At 45.5% G+C, this 20,011-nt stretch overlaps 2 protein-coding genes across 6 annotated transcripts in view; one reads left to right on the forward strand and one right to left on the reverse strand.

Annotated features, from left to right (window-relative positions):
- ANKRD27 (ankyrin repeat domain 27) overlaps nucleotides 1-8,046 on the forward strand; it is a 50,455-nt gene extending 42,409 nt beyond the window's left edge. For 3 of the 5 annotated variants that reach the window (XM_035023519.1, XM_035023521.1, XM_035023516.1), the window contains 7 exons: nucleotides 1,102-1,299; nucleotides 2,492-2,611; nucleotides 2,921-3,082; nucleotides 4,104-4,215; nucleotides 5,356-5,434; nucleotides 5,620-5,692; nucleotides 6,698-8,046. In XM_035023519.1, coding sequence (XP_034879410.1) covers nucleotides 1,102-1,299; nucleotides 2,492-2,611; nucleotides 2,921-3,082; nucleotides 4,104-4,215; nucleotides 5,356-5,434; nucleotides 5,620-5,692; nucleotides 6,698-6,934 — 981 coding nt within the window. In that variant the 3' untranslated portion in view covers nucleotides 6,935-8,046. Of the gene's footprint in view, nucleotides 1-1,101; nucleotides 1,300-2,491; nucleotides 2,612-2,920; nucleotides 3,083-4,103; nucleotides 4,216-5,355; nucleotides 5,435-5,619; nucleotides 5,693-6,314; nucleotides 6,666-6,697 lie in introns of those variants that run through there. The other 2 variants (XM_035023518.1, XM_035023520.1) reach the window with 2 other exon arrangements.
- Nucleotides 8,047-10,678: 2,632 nt separating this feature from the next.
- PDCD5 (programmed cell death 5) lies at nucleotides 10,679-16,892 on the reverse strand. Its single transcript, XM_035023523.1, has 6 exons — nucleotides 16,730-16,892; nucleotides 15,789-15,826; nucleotides 13,071-13,132; nucleotides 12,186-12,277; nucleotides 11,182-11,253; nucleotides 10,679-10,867 (listed from the first exon to the last, which is right to left on the reverse strand). Exons 1-6 carry the CDS (start codon nucleotides 16,793-16,795, stop codon nucleotides 10,820-10,822), a joined length of 378 nt encoding a protein of 125 aa, XP_034879414.1. The 5' UTR covers nucleotides 16,796-16,892; the 3' UTR covers nucleotides 10,679-10,819.
- Between the last annotated feature and the right edge of the window lie 3,119 nt (nucleotides 16,893-20,011).

Here is a 20,011-nt window from a genome sequence, read left to right on the forward strand (position 1 = left end):
GGGGGGGGGGGGGGGGGGGGGGGGGGGGGGGGGGGGGGGGGGGGGAATGACACCGGTGGCTTCAATTCCTTCAGCCCAGTTATTTTTTTTTTTTTTTTAAGATTTTATTTATTTGGCAGAGAGAGACACAGCGAGAGAGGGAACCCAAGCAGGGGGAGTGGGAGAGGGAGAAGCAGGCTTCCCGCCGAGCAGGGAGCCCAATGCAGGGCTCGATCCCAGAACCCTGGGATCATGACCTGAGCCGAAGGCAGACGCTCAACGACTGAGCCAGTCAGGCGCCCCTAAAATACTTTTTTTCTTCAAAAAAAATCCTCTTGGTGTTTTCATTGGGATTACAATAAACTGCTGTTTTTAGGGGGAAATGACATTTTTTTCTTTATTTTTTTTTTAAAGATTTTATTTGACAGAGAGACACAGCAAGAGAGGGAACACGAGCAGGGGGAGTGGGAGAGGGAGAAGCAGGCTTCCCGCGGAGCAGGGAGCCCGATGCTGGGCTTGATCCCAGGACCCTGGGATCATGACCCGAGCCGAAGGCAGTCGTTTAACAACTGAGCCACCCAGGCGCCCCTACAGTAAACTTTTTTTAAAAAAAGATTTTATTTACTTATTTTAGAAAGAGAGAGCGAGAGGAGGGAGAGGAGCAGTGGGGAGGGAAAGAGTAAAGAATCTCAAGCAGACTCTGTGCTGAGCATGAGCTCGGTGTGGGGCTCCATCTCACGCCACTGAGATCATGACCTGAGCCAAAACCATGAGTCAGAGCTTAACCAACTGAGCCACCCAGGCGCCCCTCTTTTAGTAAACTTTTTTTGAGATTTTCAGGACTGCTCTTTATTACAACATCACTAAATTTTAAAGATTTTTTTTTTCTTTATTTGACAGAGAGAGACATAGCGAGAGAGGGAACACAAGCAGGGGGAGTGGGAGAGGGAGAAGCAGGCTTCCCGAGGAGCTGGGAGCCTGATGCGGGGCTCAATCCCAGGACCCTGGGATCATGACCTGAGCCGAAGGCAGACGCTTAACGACTGAGCCACCCAGGCGCCCCTTCAGCCCAGTTTCTTAAATACTAATGATGTTTCTCTCTCCATCTTCTGCATTTGCTAGAAGCTGGCAAAGATTCCTGCCAGTGGACTTGGTGTGAATGTGACCAACCAGGACGGCTCCTCCCCATTGCATGTTGCTGCTCTGCATGGGCGGGTGGACCTCGTCCCCCTCCTGTTGAAACATGGTGCCAGTGTGGGTGCCAGAAACGTAAACCAAGCTGTCCCGCTCCACCTGGCCTGCCAGAAGGGCCACTTCCAGGTACGGGGTCTTTCTCCTGGGCAGAGGGCATGGGGTGCTTGCTCTTGGTTAGAACTGTCCGTGGTGGGAATGCTGCAGAGAGGCAAGTTTGGGGCGGGCTCAGAGGACAGACACATTTCCTTCCTCCCACGGGGCAAGACTGCTCAGCAACAGAACGCAGAACTCTGGTGCATCTGGGAGTGGGCCCTCCCGTTCCCCACCTCATCCCTGCACCCTACTCCACTGCCATGCACCTCTCAGTGGCACAGAGCCCTCCTCCTGATTCCGACCCCAGCAGGAGCTGACTCTGGTGCTTGGGTGTTGGTCATTGAGGGCTCTGCCTGCAGCTTGGCACCTTTCATCCCCACAGCCCTTGGTCTTTGTCGAACAGTTTAAGACTTTACTTATTTATTTTTTTAAAGATTTTATTTATTTATTTGAGAGAGAGGGCAGGAGGAGGGGCAGAGGGAGAAGCAGGCTCCCCACTGAGCAGGGAGCCCAACGCAGGGCTTGATCCCAGGACCCCGGGATCATGACCTGACCTGAGCTGAAGGCAGATGCTTAGCTGACTGCACAACCCAGGCGCCCCAGTTTATGTACTTTATAGAGAATGGCCCTAAGGAGGGGGTGTAAGAGAGAACTGTGAAATGATTTGAGTTTTTCAAAGTCCTATATTTCTTTTTGAAAATTATCTATTTAAAACAATTTTTACCTTACTAGCTCTACTGTAAGCTTTTAAAAGACGGGAACCAGGGGTGCCTGGCCGGCTCAGTCAGTAGAGCCTGTGACTCTTGATCTCAGGGTCGTGAGTTCCCAAGCCCCACGTTAGGTGGGGAGTTTACTTAAAAAACAAAAATAAAAAATAAATAAAAGACAGGAACCAAATCAGATTTTCCATCGCTCTCGTAACACCTAACATAGCACTTCAAATGTCAGTTTCCCAGTCTATAAAACTGGAGTGATAATTCCAGCCCTCCATACATAGGGCAGGTCTAATGATGAAATGGAAAAAAAAAAAAAGTAGTGCCTAGCACATTGCCTGGTGGAGGAGACCCTCAGCAAATGTCTGCTGCACCCCGCTTGAGTTGGTCAGCTTTCTCCCAAGTCAGACGTGTCCAAAGAGCCTTCCAAATAAACTTAGAGTAAAAAAGATATCAAGTTAGAGGATTTCTTCCACAGATTTAAGTTTGGAATTTTGTCTTCTCTGGGCTAGGTGGTGAGGTGTCTATTGGATTCTAATGCAAAACCCAATAAAAAGGATATAAGTGGAAACACACCCCTCATTTACGCCTGTTCCAACGGCCACCATGAAGTCGCGGCACTGCTGTTACAGGTAAGGGCCCCCCAGCCCCAGAGCTGCCGAGTACTCGTCAGTCGTGGGTGCCTCATTTTCTGGCATTCCCCCCCGCCTTTTTTTTTTTTTCAGAGAGAGAAAGAGAAGCGGCGTATGGGAGCCGGGGTGGGGAGGGACAGAGGGAGAGGGAGAGAGAGGAGAGAATCTTAAGCGCAGAGCCCAGCGCAGGGCTTGATCTCACGACGCTGAGATCATGACCTGAGCTGAAATCAAGAGTCGGACACTTACTGACTGAGCCACCCAGGCGCCCCTCTGGATTCCTTTTGATTGCACTGTTTCTCCTTCTAGCACGGGGCCTCCATTAACCTCTCTAACAATAAGGGTAACACAGCACTGCATGAGGCGGTGATAGAAAAGCATGTCTTCGTGGTGGAGCTGCTTCTGCTTCATGGGGCATCAGTTCAGGTCTTGAACAAGAGACAGTGCACCGCGGTAGACTGTGCTGAACAGGTGAGTGGGGAGCTCCCTTGCAGCTCACTCTGGCTTCCCCGTGGTTAAACCACATCTGAAATAGCAGGAGCCAACCTTTGAATCGAGATGCTGGGCTAAGTCGGTGTGCCGGGAGTCTGCAGGTGCGGTCAAATATCCAGTCCTTGGTCCCTGGGTCAGAGGTGGTCTGCTCGGGGAGCCAGGGGTCAGTCTTTCAGGGCTTGCTTTCAAAGGGCCGAGTGGAGGTGCTCCCCTGACTGCTGCAGGTGTCGGCGACTTGCTGTGGCCCAGGGAAGCAGTGAGCTGAGACCACGTTCTGGGCTCACGCTCCCTGCATGGGGACTGCACCTGGGGTCTTAGCACAACGGAGAGCGTTCATTCAGTTGTGATTCTAAGTCTCCTGGAGTTATTCTCCCTGTAAGGGGAATCGTGATGACCAGGTCACCCCTCCTTCCCATGCTGTGGGTGTTTGCACAGGGAACTGGTGAGGAGAAGGCTTCCTCTCCTGGGAGGAGCAAGCTCTCTACTGTCCCCATTTTCACATTGAGTCTTTTTGTTTTTGACTCTGGGTAGACAGTTGGTAGGCTGTTAAGTGACACTGGTGTCATGTAAAAGTCACCATAAACCCAACGTACTCAGAGGCTTATCACGTTCATTTTCAGTGACATTTCCTAACAGAATCCAAATATTTTAAACCTCTCGTGAGCAGTTTCTCAAAAGATAATGAGTGTTTTTTATCGAGTACTTACTATGTGCTGGGCCATCGATAACCCCATGAGAACTCTGCAGTAAGAGATCCCGTTCTCGTCAGCCCCATCGCACAGGGCAGCTAAGTAGCTGGCCCGGATTCCCTAGTAGAGGCCGAGCCAGGCTCCAAGGGCAGGGCTGCTCCTCACCACGAGGCTCTATGGCATCAGCTTCTTTTGTAGCTGCTGCTTAGCTTCTCTGCCCAGCCGCACCAATACCGACAGATCAAAAACAGCCAGTAAGCCGCTAAGAATTACAAATACTAATTGTTACCTTTTTCCCTTTCGAATTGTAGAATTCAAAAATAATGGAATTACTTCAGGTAGTACCGAGCTGTGTGGCCTCAGTAGATGATGTTGGCGAAACAGACCACAAGGAGTACGTTACTGTTAAGATCAGGAAAAAATGTAAGAATTTACATTCCCTCTGTAATTCTCAATATGGGCATATTTGGAAATTCATGCGTAGTTGCTCGTGTTCATTTAATTGTGAATGTGGAATGTCATTATACTCATGACTGGGGGCAGGATAGGGGCACCAAAGAAATGTTACAGCCTCACTCATCAGCTTGTTTTGCTACTGGTTTTCTGGTTGATTGGGATGATGCTTCCTAAGGAAATAAGGTGGCCACTCCCAGCCTCACCTTTGACGTCTCAGGCCTCCCCCACCAGCTGGAGAGAAGGAGCAGCCTCTGGGAGATTCTTACATGCCACATGGCCCAGACCCAGGCCTTTTTCTAAGCATTTCCTGGACATCTGGGGCTCAGCGTTTCCTGCTAACCTTAAACGTTTTTATTTGCTTACTTTACTTGCAGGTATAGAGATTGTTGGTAATTAGAATAGTAGTTGCCAAACATGGATAGGGTTGAAGTATTTTCTTTCTTTCTTTCTTTAGTTGTTATAGTCTAGATTGGGTCCATGCTCTACTAAGATTTTTTTTCTTCTTTTAATCAATCTCTACACCCAACATGAGTCTCAAACTCACAAGCCCAAGATGAAGAGTCACACCCTCTACCACCGACTGAGCCAACCAGCCGCCCCTCTGGAATAATGTGAATAAACCCACTTCCACCTCAGTAATCCCGAGGCTGTGTCACCACAGTTGTCTATAGCTGGAGAATATCCGTGTATTAATAAGGATGTATCTTTCCTTGCCATGGGGGTTCACACAGTAATAAATAGCTACTAATATGTTTCTTTAAGCAGATAGCAGTGCTTAATTTTCTAAATTTTGTTAAGCTAAGAAAATGGAAAGGTTGGGGCGCCTGGGTGGCTCAGTCATTAAGCGTCTGCCTTCGTCTCAGGTCAGGATCCCAGGGTCCTGGGATCGAGCCCCGCATCGGGATCCCTGCTCAGTGGGGAGTCTGCTTCTCCCTCTCCCACTCCCCCTGCTTGTGTTCCTGCTTTCTCTCTCTTTCTGTCAAATAAATAAATAAAATTAAAAAAAAAAAAAAGAAAAAGAAAATTGAAAGGTTGCATCTGGGCTATAACTCTAATTAAAGTACTTTGGAAGTTTTCAGATGTTTATCCTTTTTTTTTTATCTACAGGGAACTCAAAAATGTACAATCTACCAGATGAACCTTTTACCAGACAGTTTTACTTTGTCCGCTCAGGTGGTCAGTTTAAGTGAGTATAAAATTTGAGTTGATTTCCGTGCCTTTGACCCCACCTTTACTTACAACTCAGGCCAGGTATGCGCCCCTTCAGTGGGTTAGAGAAAATCTGCACTCACCAAATGCTGCCACCTCGTGGCCAACCAGAGTGTTTCACGCCACTATTTCAGACTGATTTCACTTTGTTTCCGGTTTCAGAGGAAGGACTTCAAGGGAGATTGTGGCAAGAGATAGGAGTGTCCCTAATTTTACTGAAGACTCTTTATATGAGGTGAGTTATTCAATGCTGGCTTATCATCATATTTCTTAAAGCCTGGCTTTTCCAAAATGAATCTATAGTGAACACATTTCTCATTTCATGATTCCCTTCTTTGCAAGAATTTATAACAATTAAGATGAGTTAGTTAGTGGGACAGCAAAGAGTACAGACTTCATTTATTGAGAAAGGAGAGTGAGGGGAAAACGGGAAATAGGGGTACATGTGGAGATGCTGGGGCTCATGGTGCGCGTACTTGGTGAAACAGCTCAGCTGCCGGTAGTGTGGGAATCACTGATGTCAGGAGGAAACCAAGTTTATATGCAGATGGGTAAAAAACTTCTCCAGATGTGGTCTAGAGCTGCTCGTATGGACAGTTCTGCATGTGGCCATCTTCCTACAGCACTGCTTACTCAGTTATAAAGAGACGCTTGCTTTATGTTCTGTCATACGATTAGGTGACTCTTCTCAGAAACGTGACTTTTCCTATTGCTCCTTGCATTACATGACTGTTGATGAGAAGCAGACTTTACAGCAAAGATACAGAAGCTCTAAATCTTTGTTTTAGAGAATCAAAGCGATGTTTGTTAACATGACTCATTTCGATCTGTGTAACCTTTCGTGACTTTGCTAACAGACGTGCTGCTGCATGGGAAACCCGCCAACTCTGAAATCTGCTTGGGTTCCATCAAGCGCTTTTCCCTTGTGAGCTGTGGGACTTCACGCAGGTTGCTTCCATTTGCTGATCCTGTGTCCTCAGTTGTAAATGGGGACAGCAATTAGTACACCTGTTAGAGTTATAAAGAGTAAATGTGCAAATAGGTAAAAGCACTGACATTGTGTCTGACACATGGAGTACACACACGTCATCCTGTCCCCACGGGGGTGTCAGAGCTGAAATGATGCCCAGAAAGTACCAAGCACATGGGGTGACAAACAGCACTCAAGAGCGCCGTTCTTGTGTGGTTCTTGTTTAAAGTGCAGTGCAAATGAACTGCTTGAATTGTACCATTTCTTCAGCCAGGGAGGCAAAGAGTCACAGGGAAACAGAACCACCTGCCAGACCAGAGCAGATCTGAGAGTGCTGACAGAGGGCACGGCAATCAGCCCGAGGGGCCTGGACCGAAACGAAGTGTTCCTGCAAACAGGCGGATGCTGCGTAGACACACAGTCGAGGACACAGTCGTATCCCAGAACCCAGGGACTGCCGGCCACCTAGCCACTTCCAGAGAGGCTGATGTCATGTCCCAGTCTTAGTGGTGATAAGCAGTTGTTACACTGGCTGCCAAGAAGTGAGTCCTCGGCAGGGAGGTGCCAAGCAGGAACACAGCTGGGAACTGAAATGTACTTTGTTGGATTTGCGAGAAAAGCAGAAAGTTCCTGAAAGCTGTTCTGTGGCTGAGGGAAGTAATGCGACCAAGAAAACGATCACCGTCTCTTTTCTCTCCAAAGCTGGTGTGTGCGCTGGAAAAGGAGTGCACACCAACTTCATCAGTGTCCAGATCCTTAAGAGCAGGCGTAGGTTTCTTCTGAAGTGGCAGGAGCTCCCTGGCTCCCGTGCGAGGTTTCACGACCAGATTCTGACCTCCTCCTAACGAAAGGTGCTAACCTCCGTGATATGGACAAACGAGCAAACCATAGGCCGAAAGAATTCCTCCATCTGGGATCAGCTGAAGAGAAGCAGTTTAGGTGTCATGGTACCATGGAGGCCAGGCAGAAGCGACACGTGGGAATGAGGAAAAGAGGACTGGAAAATGTTCCTTTGCAAAGCAACACTTGAACCCAAAGATGCCTACATGCCGTTGTGATGTTCATTTTAATGAAAAGGACATTCAGGACCTATTCTACACTATGTATGTGGGAAAAGTGTATAATTTTTCTTCCAACAAAGTAAGTACAGATATTTGATCACTGCACCTGTATCAATCTCTCGAGACACATGCCCTTCCGTTAAAACCCTCCCTTAGATATCACACCTGACTGATGGTTACTGAACAAGAGAGATTTGGCACATCTTTTCTTAGTCTTTTGATTCAGATTCAAAACTTACAGCACAAACCAGGTGAGAGTTACTTTCAGTTAGAATTTATTGCCATTTATTCCTTTTTATAAATTTCTATAGATTAAACTCTTATTTTTTTATGTTACTAATTGGCCTACAGCCGCAAACATGGGTTTGTCCTGAGTACATTTTCAAGTAACTTTGTAATACAGAAATGGTTTTGTGCATGTTCTTGGAAATACTTGTGTATGTATAGAAGGGAGGGGCTGATTATTTTTCTACAAAGTAATTTATGATTTCTAATTTTCTAACGTGCCTTGGATACGTGTCAAATGATGGGAAAGAAACAGTAAACTTTATGATTCTTGAACGTGTCATGGTACACTTTTTTAGTTAATGTCTTGTTCTGTAGAGAGAGGTATTTTGCAGCCTGTCTGCTATAAACATGTGCTCTGTGTATGGAAAGATCTTCTCCTATTGGATGGATAGGTTTTTCAGTTCCTGATGTCACTGAAATATGTAAACTGGATCATTCAGAGCAGACCATTATCCATTCACCTGCTTAGGCCTGACTTAATCTAGTAGGTGCGATAACTAGGGCCCACAAAAATGTTTTTTTAAAAAATCAGATAAAAAATGTAATACAGCTTCTTAGCCCAAAAAGAAAATTAGCACTGTTGCTCTGCAAATTTCTTTGTTCTATTTTTCCTTTTTCTCCCAGTTTTAAAATGAAACCACCTTATTGGTAAGTTGTTGTGGTTTGCTCCCACCCTAATTAAGAAACTTATCAGCACAGCCAAGTTGCAAATACACACATTTAGTATCACCTATTTTTTGGGGTAGTGCAATATAATTTTGAAAACTTTCGTGTATACCCACGTATTTATTTCTAACAATCCCCCTGATTGGTAAAATTGTCAAATGAAGAAACAGGTTCAGAGAAAGAAGGGGGCTGATTTGCTTGCACTATCAGAGCTGCAGTCAAGGCCTACTTGGTGGAGTCATGTGAACTGGCAGTTTCCAATGTGGTGTGTTCTTCTGGAGATATAAATACCTTGAATGAGACTGTTTCAGGGGAGAAGCTGCTTCTTGAGCTACTCAGCAGGGTGAGCCACCCAAAGTGACCACCTCAATTATTTTTAAAAACACTTGTTTTTCTACAACTTGCTTTCCCACTTAAAACTAAACTTGATTTGGCAACTCAGAAATTGGTAATGCCCAAATTTCTATTGTTTAAGAATGGTTTGAATTCAAAGTATTGTCAATTAAATTAGAATAACCACTCCCCATTTCCTAGACCAAAATATACTCCACCCCCTTTCTGCCTTCCAGAACTTTTATCCGTGTGTACAGAACCACTTTCCATCCTCAACGGTCTCTGGAGGACAGGGCAGGGGGTTGACAGTTTAAACACATTCACATAGGTATTTGCCATTGGGACAGTGGTTATTCTGTAGGAGGAAGCATGTGACAAAACTTGCTGGGAATTCTCTAGTCTCCCTCCAGCGTTTTTATGTAAATGAGACCTGAAGCAAAGTTCACCTGTAATAGGGATGTTTTTTAAAATCCCTGAGGGAAATTTATGTGACTATCTAATTCTGTTCCTTAAAAAAAAAAAAAAAAAAAAAATTTGATGGAACAGTTCTACTCATTCGTTTATTTGGGAATGCTAGATGCTTCAACACTGACTTTTTTCGTGGGCTGTAGTTCCAAATTTCAAGCCTCAAAAACAGTAACCTCTCAAACACACAGTTTAAACATAGATCAGCAGTATGCTAGCTAAAGCAGAGACTGGGATTGTAAACTACTTTTCCTGTTACTCTCCTGCTACTAGTTCTAGTCACCTCATAAAATGTTATGGACTTCCTCCTGGGGCTGGAACCTCTAAAGTTTACACCAAACAACACACCTGACAGGTCAATTTACTCATACAAGTTTCAAAACCTAGTGGGAGGACAACGTAAGAGATGCCATTTAAGTTACCTGCCACTTTATCAGTGAAGAACTCAGAATATTTTTTTTTTTTTAAAGATTTTATTTATTTATTTGAGAGAGAGAGTGAGAGAGAGAAAGAGCACAAGAGGGGGGAGAGGGAGAAGCAGACTCCCTGCTGAGCAGGTAGCCCGATGCGGGACTCGATCCAGGGACTCCAGGATCATGACCTGAGCCGAAGGCAGTCGCTTAACCAACTGAGCCACCCAGGCGCCCCAGAATATTTCTACCAAAATGTTTAACTGCTAAACTGTCTCAGCTGGATTTTAATCATTAGAAGGCACTTCTCTTGGGGCGCCTGGGTGGCTCAGTCGTTAAGCATCTGCCTTCGGCTCAGGTCATGATCCCAGGGTCCTGGGTTCCAGCCCCACATTGGGCTCCCTGCTCAGCGGGAAGCCTGCTTCTCCCTCTCCCACTCCCCCTGCTTGTGTTCCCTCTCTCGCTGTATCTCTCTCTGTCAAATAAATAAAATCTTTAGAAGGCACTTCTCTTACCAACATGTATTATTACTGTTGAATTATTACTACCAGTATCTCCAGTTACTGTGGTAATTTTCTGCAATTCAAGTATCACTCTAGTTACAGACTGTCTTGGGTAGGGGGGATATTTGTCAGATCATTTGATCCCAATGCCTTTGAAAAGCAGATTATAAATGAAACCAAAGCTATGAATTTTCTTATATTAAATGTGAATACTACCTTCAGGAAGAAGAATAGTTTACCTGGTTTCAGAACCTAGGTCTAAGTATTAAGATATTAAAGTTGATTCCTCTTAATCCGTGGGTTTTAACTACCATGATGTTACTGGATGCTATTTTCTTCTTACTGAAGAGTAAGCTGGCTTCTATTTCTGCAAAGGCCATTTTCCTACCTAACACTAACATCACATTTACAGAGGATGTATTCATGCTGCTACACGTTTCAAAACTTTTGGTGGGAAAGAAAAAACTCAAAATGCAGATCTTCTGTTCCTTCAGCTATGGTACAAAAACAACTTTGCCCAAATTGTTTTATTTTGCATAACAAGTTTATTTTTTTAAAAGGCATATATAGACAATAAACAAAGTAAACAATCAGATCTTCACTTCTACCCAGTCTTATCTGTCCTAGAACTGTTCATTAAGTTCCAGTCTCTAAACACCTTAAATTTCAATAATCGTCCTCTTCATCAGAGTCCATGACTTTTCTTCTGTTGAACTGGGGGAGGGGGAAATTAAATGAGGGTCATAACATGTTTAATAAAGCATAATTCAGACTTTCTGAGAAGAACAAGGTCTACCTACTAGAGCAAGACACTACGTCTTTAAAACAGCTTAGTGTTTCAGGTCTATGGGGGGAGGGGAACGACAGACCCCTCAGCACGTGCAACCTTGCTCCCCAAACTTTCACCTCTTACAAAATGGAAATGTCTATGGGCTGAAACACGTTTTGTTACAGTAGATGTATATTTAACACTTATCACTTAAAATAGCAATCTTTTTCTTTTGCCATGAGCATTTGGGGACACTTACTTTAACTGTGGTTTTCTTTTCTGTTTGTTGGCTTACTTTTTCAAGGATTTCTATTAAACCTTGTTCTGATACCTAGGATAACCAGAAAGAAAAACAGTACTTTTTTTTAAACAGAGAGTTTACCTTAGTAGACTGAATGGTTTTAATTTTTCTGGGATGTGGGGGCAGAGGTCAAAAGGGAAAGAAAGGCAAGATGGGAAGTTCTGAGTTGGCTTAAGTTCCAAAAGAATTTTGCTCTGCTAGCCTCATTTGAGGAGGGTGGGAAAGTAGCCATCAAAATTAGCTTTCTCAGGAAATTCCAAAGTCAACATTGTGTAAGAACACCTTTATCACCACTAGCCAACAATGACAACCACCTACACCACTGTGTTAAGGGTCAGGAACAGAGACACATTGCCTCTGCCCTTGAGAAGCTTAAATGCAGGAGGGAAATCACTCAAAAAAGATGCACCAGCCGTTGTCTCTTCCACATGTGCTCTTAGGGTAAGGGGTTCAGGGCAGGACTGATTCTCGCAGGCTGTGGTGGCAGCAGGTGGTTTCCAGAGCAGGTGGGGCTCATCTGGATCTTGAAGGACGGTCAGGTTCACCAGAATATATTCATCATGGCATTACAGCAGGATAATCAGAAATTTCAGCACCTCCTCATTTGCAAAACAAGCTTAACTTCTACCTATATTGGTAGTCTTTAATTGGTACCATTGACAAACCTGTTTCCAATGTAGAAGGAATTAGACAGATGCTGACCCTAAGAGTCACTGGGTCACAAACACATCAAGGTTCCATAGCAACGTCGGTAAAGGAAATCAGCAGAGAATTTTAGGAAAGGCAATTAGTTATCTTTTAGGATTTATGGCAGATACTACAATTCTCTCCTTAATAAATTGCCTCACTGAAATAGTCAACAAGAATTTCTATAACCTTTCTGAAAATTGACCTTTTGAAGCTATTTTTTGATAAAGTTAGGTAAAAATAGGTAGAACTGCCTCAAGGCAGTCCAAGCTTACCTTCCCACTTAGTTGTCCATATCTTGCCATCTGTATAAGGTAATTCTCTACTGCTTTAGTTTTTTCGGGCTTTACAAGTGCTAAGTTACTTACTAGAAAGAAAAAGAAGGAGTCAAAACTAAATGCACTTATATAACTTAAAACTACGCACTGACATTTCCAAAGCACTTCACAGACATATTTTGAGACTAGCAAGGTAGGTAGGTGGGGCAGATGGTACTATTACCCCTCTTAAAAAGGGGAAACTGAAGTTCAGCCATGCCAATCTCAGTCAAAGCCACACACAGGTAGTGGGAGAGCCAAGATTAAACTTGCATCCTGGGATTCTAAGCCTGATTTTTTTTTTTTTAAACGATTGCCCTCTGGAACACAATTTCTCTACTACTACACATATATAATTGTGATGCTCCATCTAAGGCTGCTTCTAAGCTGGGCTTCAAGTCACAATACGAAAGATACTAGTTCATTCCGACTGGCTTATTTTATTATTTTTTTCTACACTGTTTTGGTATTTATTATGAAGAATTATGAACATACACTAAAACAGAGACAATAAGCGCCTCCCCCCCAAGTCCCCTTCACCCACATCAACTACCAGCCACATTTTGTGACTGACTTGATTTACAAGTTGTTTCCTGTAAATCTTACCTAAGGTGCACTTGGAGATCATCTCCTTGGTAAGAGAGAACTGAGCTGGTATTTTTAATAACGATTTAAATGCATTTCCTTAGGTTTATAAACCACATTTCTTACATTATTATCTGTATTGTGTTTTTAGGTTAAATACTTAATCCAGAATTAGCAATGATTTCATGTATCTTTCCCTATTCAACTAACTCAAGTCAGTGTTATGGAAATAACGTAAAGGAAACTGAAGATGCTTACAACGGGCCCGGGCTGACTGATCCAGGACTTGGGCTAAGATACTGTTTCTCATTTCTGCTTCCCTACAACAAAAACAGGTCAGCAAAATTAGAACTATGCTGTCAGCATTCCTACTGAACATACAAAAATGGAACTCACACAATAGGTTTCCCAAGATGGAGGCCTCCCGTGTGCACAGCGTGGTGGCAGCACCCACAGTCAAGAAGAGGCTACCTCTGCCCTCAGAAGCTGGCTTTATTTTATGTGGGTGTAAACCTACCAGGCTGAAAGGTAAAACTGTACATTTTCAAAATTCAGGGTGGAGTTTTAGTTTAACCACCATTACCAACATTTATTAAGTATGCAGTGTGTTGAGAGGTTCTAGGAATTTGTAGTGAGATTCCAAGCAATTAAAGGACCAAACGATTAATCTGGTATTTTTGGAGATGAAGCAGCTGAGACCTAGGGAGGCTATCTTATGGGGACACAGATGATCATGGCCAAGCTAGAACGAAGCCCCATGTTACTTTTCTTTCTTTCTTTCTTTTTTTTTTTTTAAAGATTTCTTATTTCAGAGAGAGCATGAGCGCGCGCATGCACGAGCTTGTGCACCCAAGTGGGGGGAGGGGCAGAGGAGGAGAGAGAAAATCTTCAAGCAGACTCCTTGCTGAGTGTGGAGCCCGACGCGGGGCTTGATCTCACAACCCATGAGATCATGACCTGAACCAAAACCAAGAACTGGAAGCTTAACCAACTGAGCCACCCAGGCTCCCCTGAGCCCCATGTTTCAAGACTCTCAGTTCCACTCTTTGAGTCACCAGAGGGAGTGACATTATAACACTGCAACTATCCCTGCAACTAGTTCAGGTTCATAGGACAGTGGTTTCAAACTTTTAAGTAGCAAAAAAAAATTTTCCCCCAATGAAGTCATTTAGGGAACTTAATACACGACACAGACAAAAGCAGGTCCTCTGGCTGAATTAGAAGGGGAGCTGGGGCTGGCTGTACCTACTAACCACCCCTACCTGAGGAGCGTATAGCCCACTTCCACAGGCCATTTCCTTATGGCTCCTGAGTACTTCAACCCTGCTGTGAACTACCGTTACTGTATTTCACTGAATCTGAGATGCCATCGGTTGTAAGATGCTCCATAGTTTTATATACCTCTAAGAACAACAACAAAAAACACCCTAGTTGAGTCTAATAGGAGACCCCTACTCAAAGCTGGGGCATCAAAGAGTAACATCCACAGTACAAGGTAAACAAAAAATAAACCGGCCACACAGAAAGGGACAGCAAGGAAGGATGCATGAATCAGCCTTGACCCTGAGTGGAAGAAGAAAAATTCCTCCTAGAGTTTGAACTTCAAGTTCTTGCAGGCCTTACACTGCTTGGGGGGAAGTGGAATCTAAGGCACAGAATTTAATTTTAAAACATCTCAGGTTAGAAATGTACCCAAGTCATGGCAGAAGCAAAAATAAATCTTCTCTGGAAGAATCCAGGACAAGAGTGATCATTTATGAGACCTAATCTATGTTAAAATGTGAAAAAATGTACATCTCAGGATCAATGAAATTCATGTAGTTTTATTTTTTTCTTAGCGCCATCTTTCTTCTACCACTAACAAGCCATGTAAGGACGGAACCTTCTCTGCCCTGCCTGTTTGTATAGATCCAACACAGTGCCTGACCCAGACCTAGTGCTCAATGAATATTTGCTGAATGGTGGCACCTTGGTGTCTCAGTCGGCTGAACATCCGACTCTTGATTTTGGTTCAGGTCATAATCTCGGGGTCATGATATCTGGAGCCCAAGCGGGGCTCTAAGTTCACTGGGGAGTATGCCTGGGATTCTCCCCCTCTCCCTCTCCCCTCACTCACATGTGCACTCTCTCTCTAAAATAAATAATCTTTTTTTTTTTTTTAAAGATTTTATTTATTTATTTGACAGAAAGAGACAGTGAGAGAGGGAACACAAGCAGGCAGAGTGGGAGAGGGAGAAGCAGGCTTCCCGCGGAGCAGGGAGCCCGATGTATGGCTCGATCCCAGGACCTGAGCCGAAGGCAGACGCTTAACGACTGAGCCACCCAGGCGCCCCCTAAATAAATACATCTTAAAAAATATATATATTTGCTGAATGAATTAATTAAATGGCAGCATGATGTGGAGAGGGGAAAATGTGTTGTTCAGTAAGTATAGTTTGTTCTGCAAGATGGAAAAGTTCTAAAGATTTGTTACATAACAATGAGAATATAGTTAACAAATGAACTTCACACTTAAAAAATTATTATGTAAATTTTATGTCTTATTTTTAAAAATCACAATTAGAAAGAAGAAAAGATAGCATGGTGAGATAACTAAGGTCTTCATTCAATAAACCTGCTATGTATGAGGTGCCCTGCCATGTGCTGGGAATAAAACAGCAGTAAGAACAGTAAATGTGAGGCACTGTCCCCATGTAATCCTCACAAAATCCCTATGAGGTAGTCATTATGAGGCTCATTTTAAGGTAATCACAGTTTAGCAGACAAGCAAACATCAACCAATTATAATACAAGTACGTGGAGCTCTACACACGTTTCTTTAATTAACAAATTGATAATGAAACTACCCTGATTACTTACGGAAAAATCTCTACGCCAGGAAAAACTTTAAATTCACACGCCTATTAAAATAACTAAACTAAAAAAAACCAATTTGGTGAAACCACCCTTCAGAAAGTTCAGAGCTCCAGCCCATACCTGTGTTTTGCTTCCTGTTGTGCTGCATCGCCAGGATCCTGGAAAAAAAAAAATCGTATCTTTTTAGTAGAGTAATTTCACATAAAAAAGTAGGAGCCACTTTCTTGTTTCTGATACTTAAGGCTCCTGCAGTAGTAGAGATCAAATTATTACCAAATAATTAAAAGCTGGGCCTCACAGAAATCAGTGGGATAGTTTCAACTTACTACAAGGTTTCGATAAGCTTCGAAAATCACAATCTAGCAGCATGTTTTAAACACAAGCAACCGTGAGGGAGGGGAGTCCCTATACTACGAAACCGCAGTGTGAGAAAAATTTCTGGATAGTAACATTTGCTTCGTTACTGGGGACGCTCATTCCCTCGCCGCTTCCCGGGAGGCCGTCCCGCTCCAGCCCCACCACGGTGGTCGCCCCACCACGGTGGTCCCCTCCCCGCACAGGAAGTCATTCACTTGAGCACTTTATCTACGGGATTCGTGTTCAGTGTGTGGCTCCTCCCCGGGACCATCAACTCCGTCAGAGAGGATGTTCCCCTCTGTACCCGCAGCACCTGGCACACAGCAGACCCTCAAACAACGTCAACTATTTGGGTCAGAACACCCGAATTCTAGGAAACAATTCGGCTGGAAAGCAGTCGGAGCCGGCTAGACCCGAAGCTAAGGGGACCGAGAGAGCTGAGGGGCTGAGCATTCCGCTCCGGAGCGACGCCGACCCGAAGAGGCCCAGCGCCGGACCGTGCGGGGACCGCACGCGGTCGGCCTGGCGGCCCGGCGGCCCAGCGCCCACACGCCCGGAGGGGCCGAGGCCGGCCTCGGGGGCAGCGGCGGGGTCCTGGGCCCGCGGGGCGAGCTCCAGCCGCGGCGTCCCAAGCCTCCGCCTGGGGCCGCGCGCGCCCTCCGCCCCGGGCGAGGACGGCGCCCGGCGGGGACGGCCGTACTCACCCCATGCTTCGCCTGCAGTTCGGCCAGCCTCTGTTTCCTCAGAGCCTCCAGCTCCTCCTCCGCCATGGTGCGGCAGTCCGGGGTCGAGCAGCCGCGACCACGCTCCGAGGGATTTCCCGCAGCGCCGCGGCGCGCGCACGACCCTCCCCACTGCGCAGGCGCGCGCAGCGCCCAGGCATCACCAATCCAGCCCGCAGCTGCGTCGCCCGCCGCAGCCAGGGCGCCGGGAGAGGCCCGATTGCGCGATCGCAGGCGGTGGGGCGGTACGGGCCGCCGGGGCAGAACCCGCGCCGAGCCTTCGCGACCCGAGTCGCACCTCCTCTCCCCCACTGGACGCGGTCCTCGCGCTGGCGCGGCGGGCTAGGGTCGCACTGCGAGAGGGAAGGGATAGTAATATAAAACAGACCGTCATCAGCAAGTGTAATAATAGGTAAAATCTGCCGGTGGCCGATCCGTGCTAGCCTCGTGTCATCTCCATTTACAGTTGAGGACGCGGGGATTCAGAAAGGCAAAGTGGGCTTAGGGAAATGTCCAGAAACTGGATTGCGGTGATAGTTGCACCACTCTTGCATTTGCTAAAAAGACACTGAATTGTACACTTAAAATGGGTCAGGGGTTGGGGGCTGGGGGAGGGGATCGGGAAGAAGACAGTCGCTGTCACCCGGCCATTAAGAAGCCAAGTTAAAGCAAACTTGGACGCCGAGACTCGGCCCAGATGGTCCTTTCCTCAGAGGTTGGAGCTGGGCTGTGGGGTGTGGTGTAAACTTACAGACAACCCCCCCCACTCCACCCTGCCCGACACAGACACCACCCCAAAGACACTTCTACCCCACCTCACACTCCCACTCCAACCCACACGGACACCCCCAGCCCCCACAGACACTTCTACCCCACCTCACACTCCCACTCCAACCCACACAGACACCCCCACACAGAAACCCCCACCCCACACAGACACCCCCACTGCACCCCCATCCCACGGGCACACAAGGGCCTGTGGGAGGACCTTTTGGGGGCAGCTGTGTTGTGTGAAGTCCCTGGGGGGGGGGGAGGGTGCCTTTAGAATGGGGACATTGTTGTGTGTGGAGGGGGGACAGCCCCCTAAACCCTTGACTCATGCATGTTATTCACCTGCTGTTTTTTTCAGTTGAGGCAAAATATAAAATTTACCATTTTAACCGTTTTTAAGTGTTTGGTTCAATAGTGTTAAATACATCAACATTGTTGTGAAACCAATGTCTAGAACTCTTTTCATCTAGTAAAACTGAAACTATACCCATTCGATAACAAGTCCTCAAGTTCTTCTGTCTTCTATGATTTTGACTACTCTACTTCATGTAAGTGGAATCAAGTATTTGTCGTTGCGTTTCACTTAGCATACTGTGTTCCAGGTTCATCCATTTGTAGCATATGTTAGAATTTTCTTACTTCCTAGGGCTGAAGAAAATTCCATTATATGTATATACCACTTTTGTTTATCCACTAATCTGTCAATGGACACATGTTTTTTCCACTTTTTGGGTATTGTGAATAATGCTGCTGTGTGAACCTCATTAGCATATAAGTATTTCAATTCTTGAGTATAGAGAATCCAAGTCTTTTGAATTAGACATTCACTAGACATTTTTATTTTATTTTACTTTATTTTTTTATTTTTAAAGATTTTATTTATTTATTTGAGAGAGAGAGAATGAGAGAGAGCACGAGAGGGAAGAGGGTCAGAGGGAGAAGCAGACCCCCGCCGAGCAGGGAGCCCGATGCGGGACTCGATCGCGGGACTCCAGGATCGTGACCTGAGCCGAAGGCAGTCGCTTAACCAACTGAGCCACCCAGGCGCCAGACATTTTGATTTTAAACATTAATGATTCTTTCCTCTAATATGTAAACTGGCAAGATTTAAGGGGGAGAGGGACACCTGGCAGGCTCAGTCAGTGGAGCATGCATCTCTTGATCTCGGGGTTGTGAGTTCCAGTCCCAGGTTGGGTGTAGAGATTACTTAAAAATAAAAATCTTTAGGGGTGCCTGGGTGTTAACAGTCTGTTAAGCTCTGGGCTCTTGGTTTCAGCTCAGATCATGATCTCGGTGTCCTGAGATTAAGCCCTGGGTAGGGCTCTGTGCTTAGTGCTGAGTCGGCTTGGGAGTCTCCCTCTCCCATATCCACCCCCCCTCCCCACTTATGCTGTCTCTCTCTCTCTCAAAAAAAAAATAAGAGAATCTTTAAAAAAAGATATCAGAAGGAGAGATTATACAAATGGTAGTCCGGAGTTTTAAGGGCATCGCGGTAGAAACCCTTTGTGGCCCATTTGTGAGATGGGTGATGTAATGGCTCACAGGGTTTCTACTCCAGGGCACTGGAGGAGGCAGCCCTAGCTGAGCTGGTGCTCAAGTGGCACTTACTCATGAGGAAGTGAGGAAACCAGAATCAGCAGACAGGGAGTCTCACCTCCTTCCTTAAATCTAAATGCATTCCCAATGGATCAGATATTTAAAGTTTGAAAAAATAAATCACAAAGTTATGATAACTTCTTTATGTAGTTATGTGAATATTGTGGGGAAATCAGAGGACTCTCCATAAAACCATCTGAGTTGGACCTCTCTTTTATTTTATTTTATTTATTTATTTATTTTTAAAGATTTTATTTATTTATTTGAGAGAGAGAGAGCACATGAGAGGGGGGGAGGGTCAGAGGGAGAAGCAGACCCCCCGCTGAGCAGGGACCCCGATGCGGGACTCGATCCCGGGATTCCAGGATCGTGACCTGAGCTGAAGGCAGTCGCTTAACCAACTGAGCCACCCAGGCGCCCTGGACCTCTCTTTTAAATATATTATTTTGGGATGCCTGGGTGGCTCAGTCTGTTAACTCTGAGGGAGCCTGCTTCTTCCTCTGCTTACCGCTCCCCCCTGCTTGTGTTCTCTTTCTCTCTCTCTCTCTGACAAATAAAGAAATAAAATCTTTTAAAAATAAATATATTATTTTGACTTCTTTTCACATTTCTCTAGGGTCATCAGCCTGTTTAGGTTTTCTGTTTCTTAAGATAATTTTAATTTCTAGAGAACCATTCAGCATATTCCAGGGTTTCACATTTTAAAAATATATGGCTACCAGGGGCGCCTGGGTGGCTCAGTCATTGGGCGTCTGCCTTCGGCTCAAGTCATGATCCCAGGGTCCTGGGATCGAGCCCCACATCGGGCTCCCTGCTCCGCGGGAGACCTGCTTCTCCCTCTCCCACTCCCCCTGCTTGTGTTCCCTCTCTTGCTGTGTCTCTCTGTCAAATAAATAA

The sequence above is a fragment of the Mirounga leonina genome, unplaced genomic scaffold (genome assembly GCF_011800145.1).
Source record: "Mirounga leonina isolate KUSES-001 unplaced genomic scaffold, KU_Mleo_1.0 Mir_177, whole genome shotgun sequence".
In the NCBI taxonomy this organism is placed as follows: domain Eukaryota; kingdom Metazoa; phylum Chordata; class Mammalia; order Carnivora; family Phocidae; genus Mirounga; species Mirounga leonina.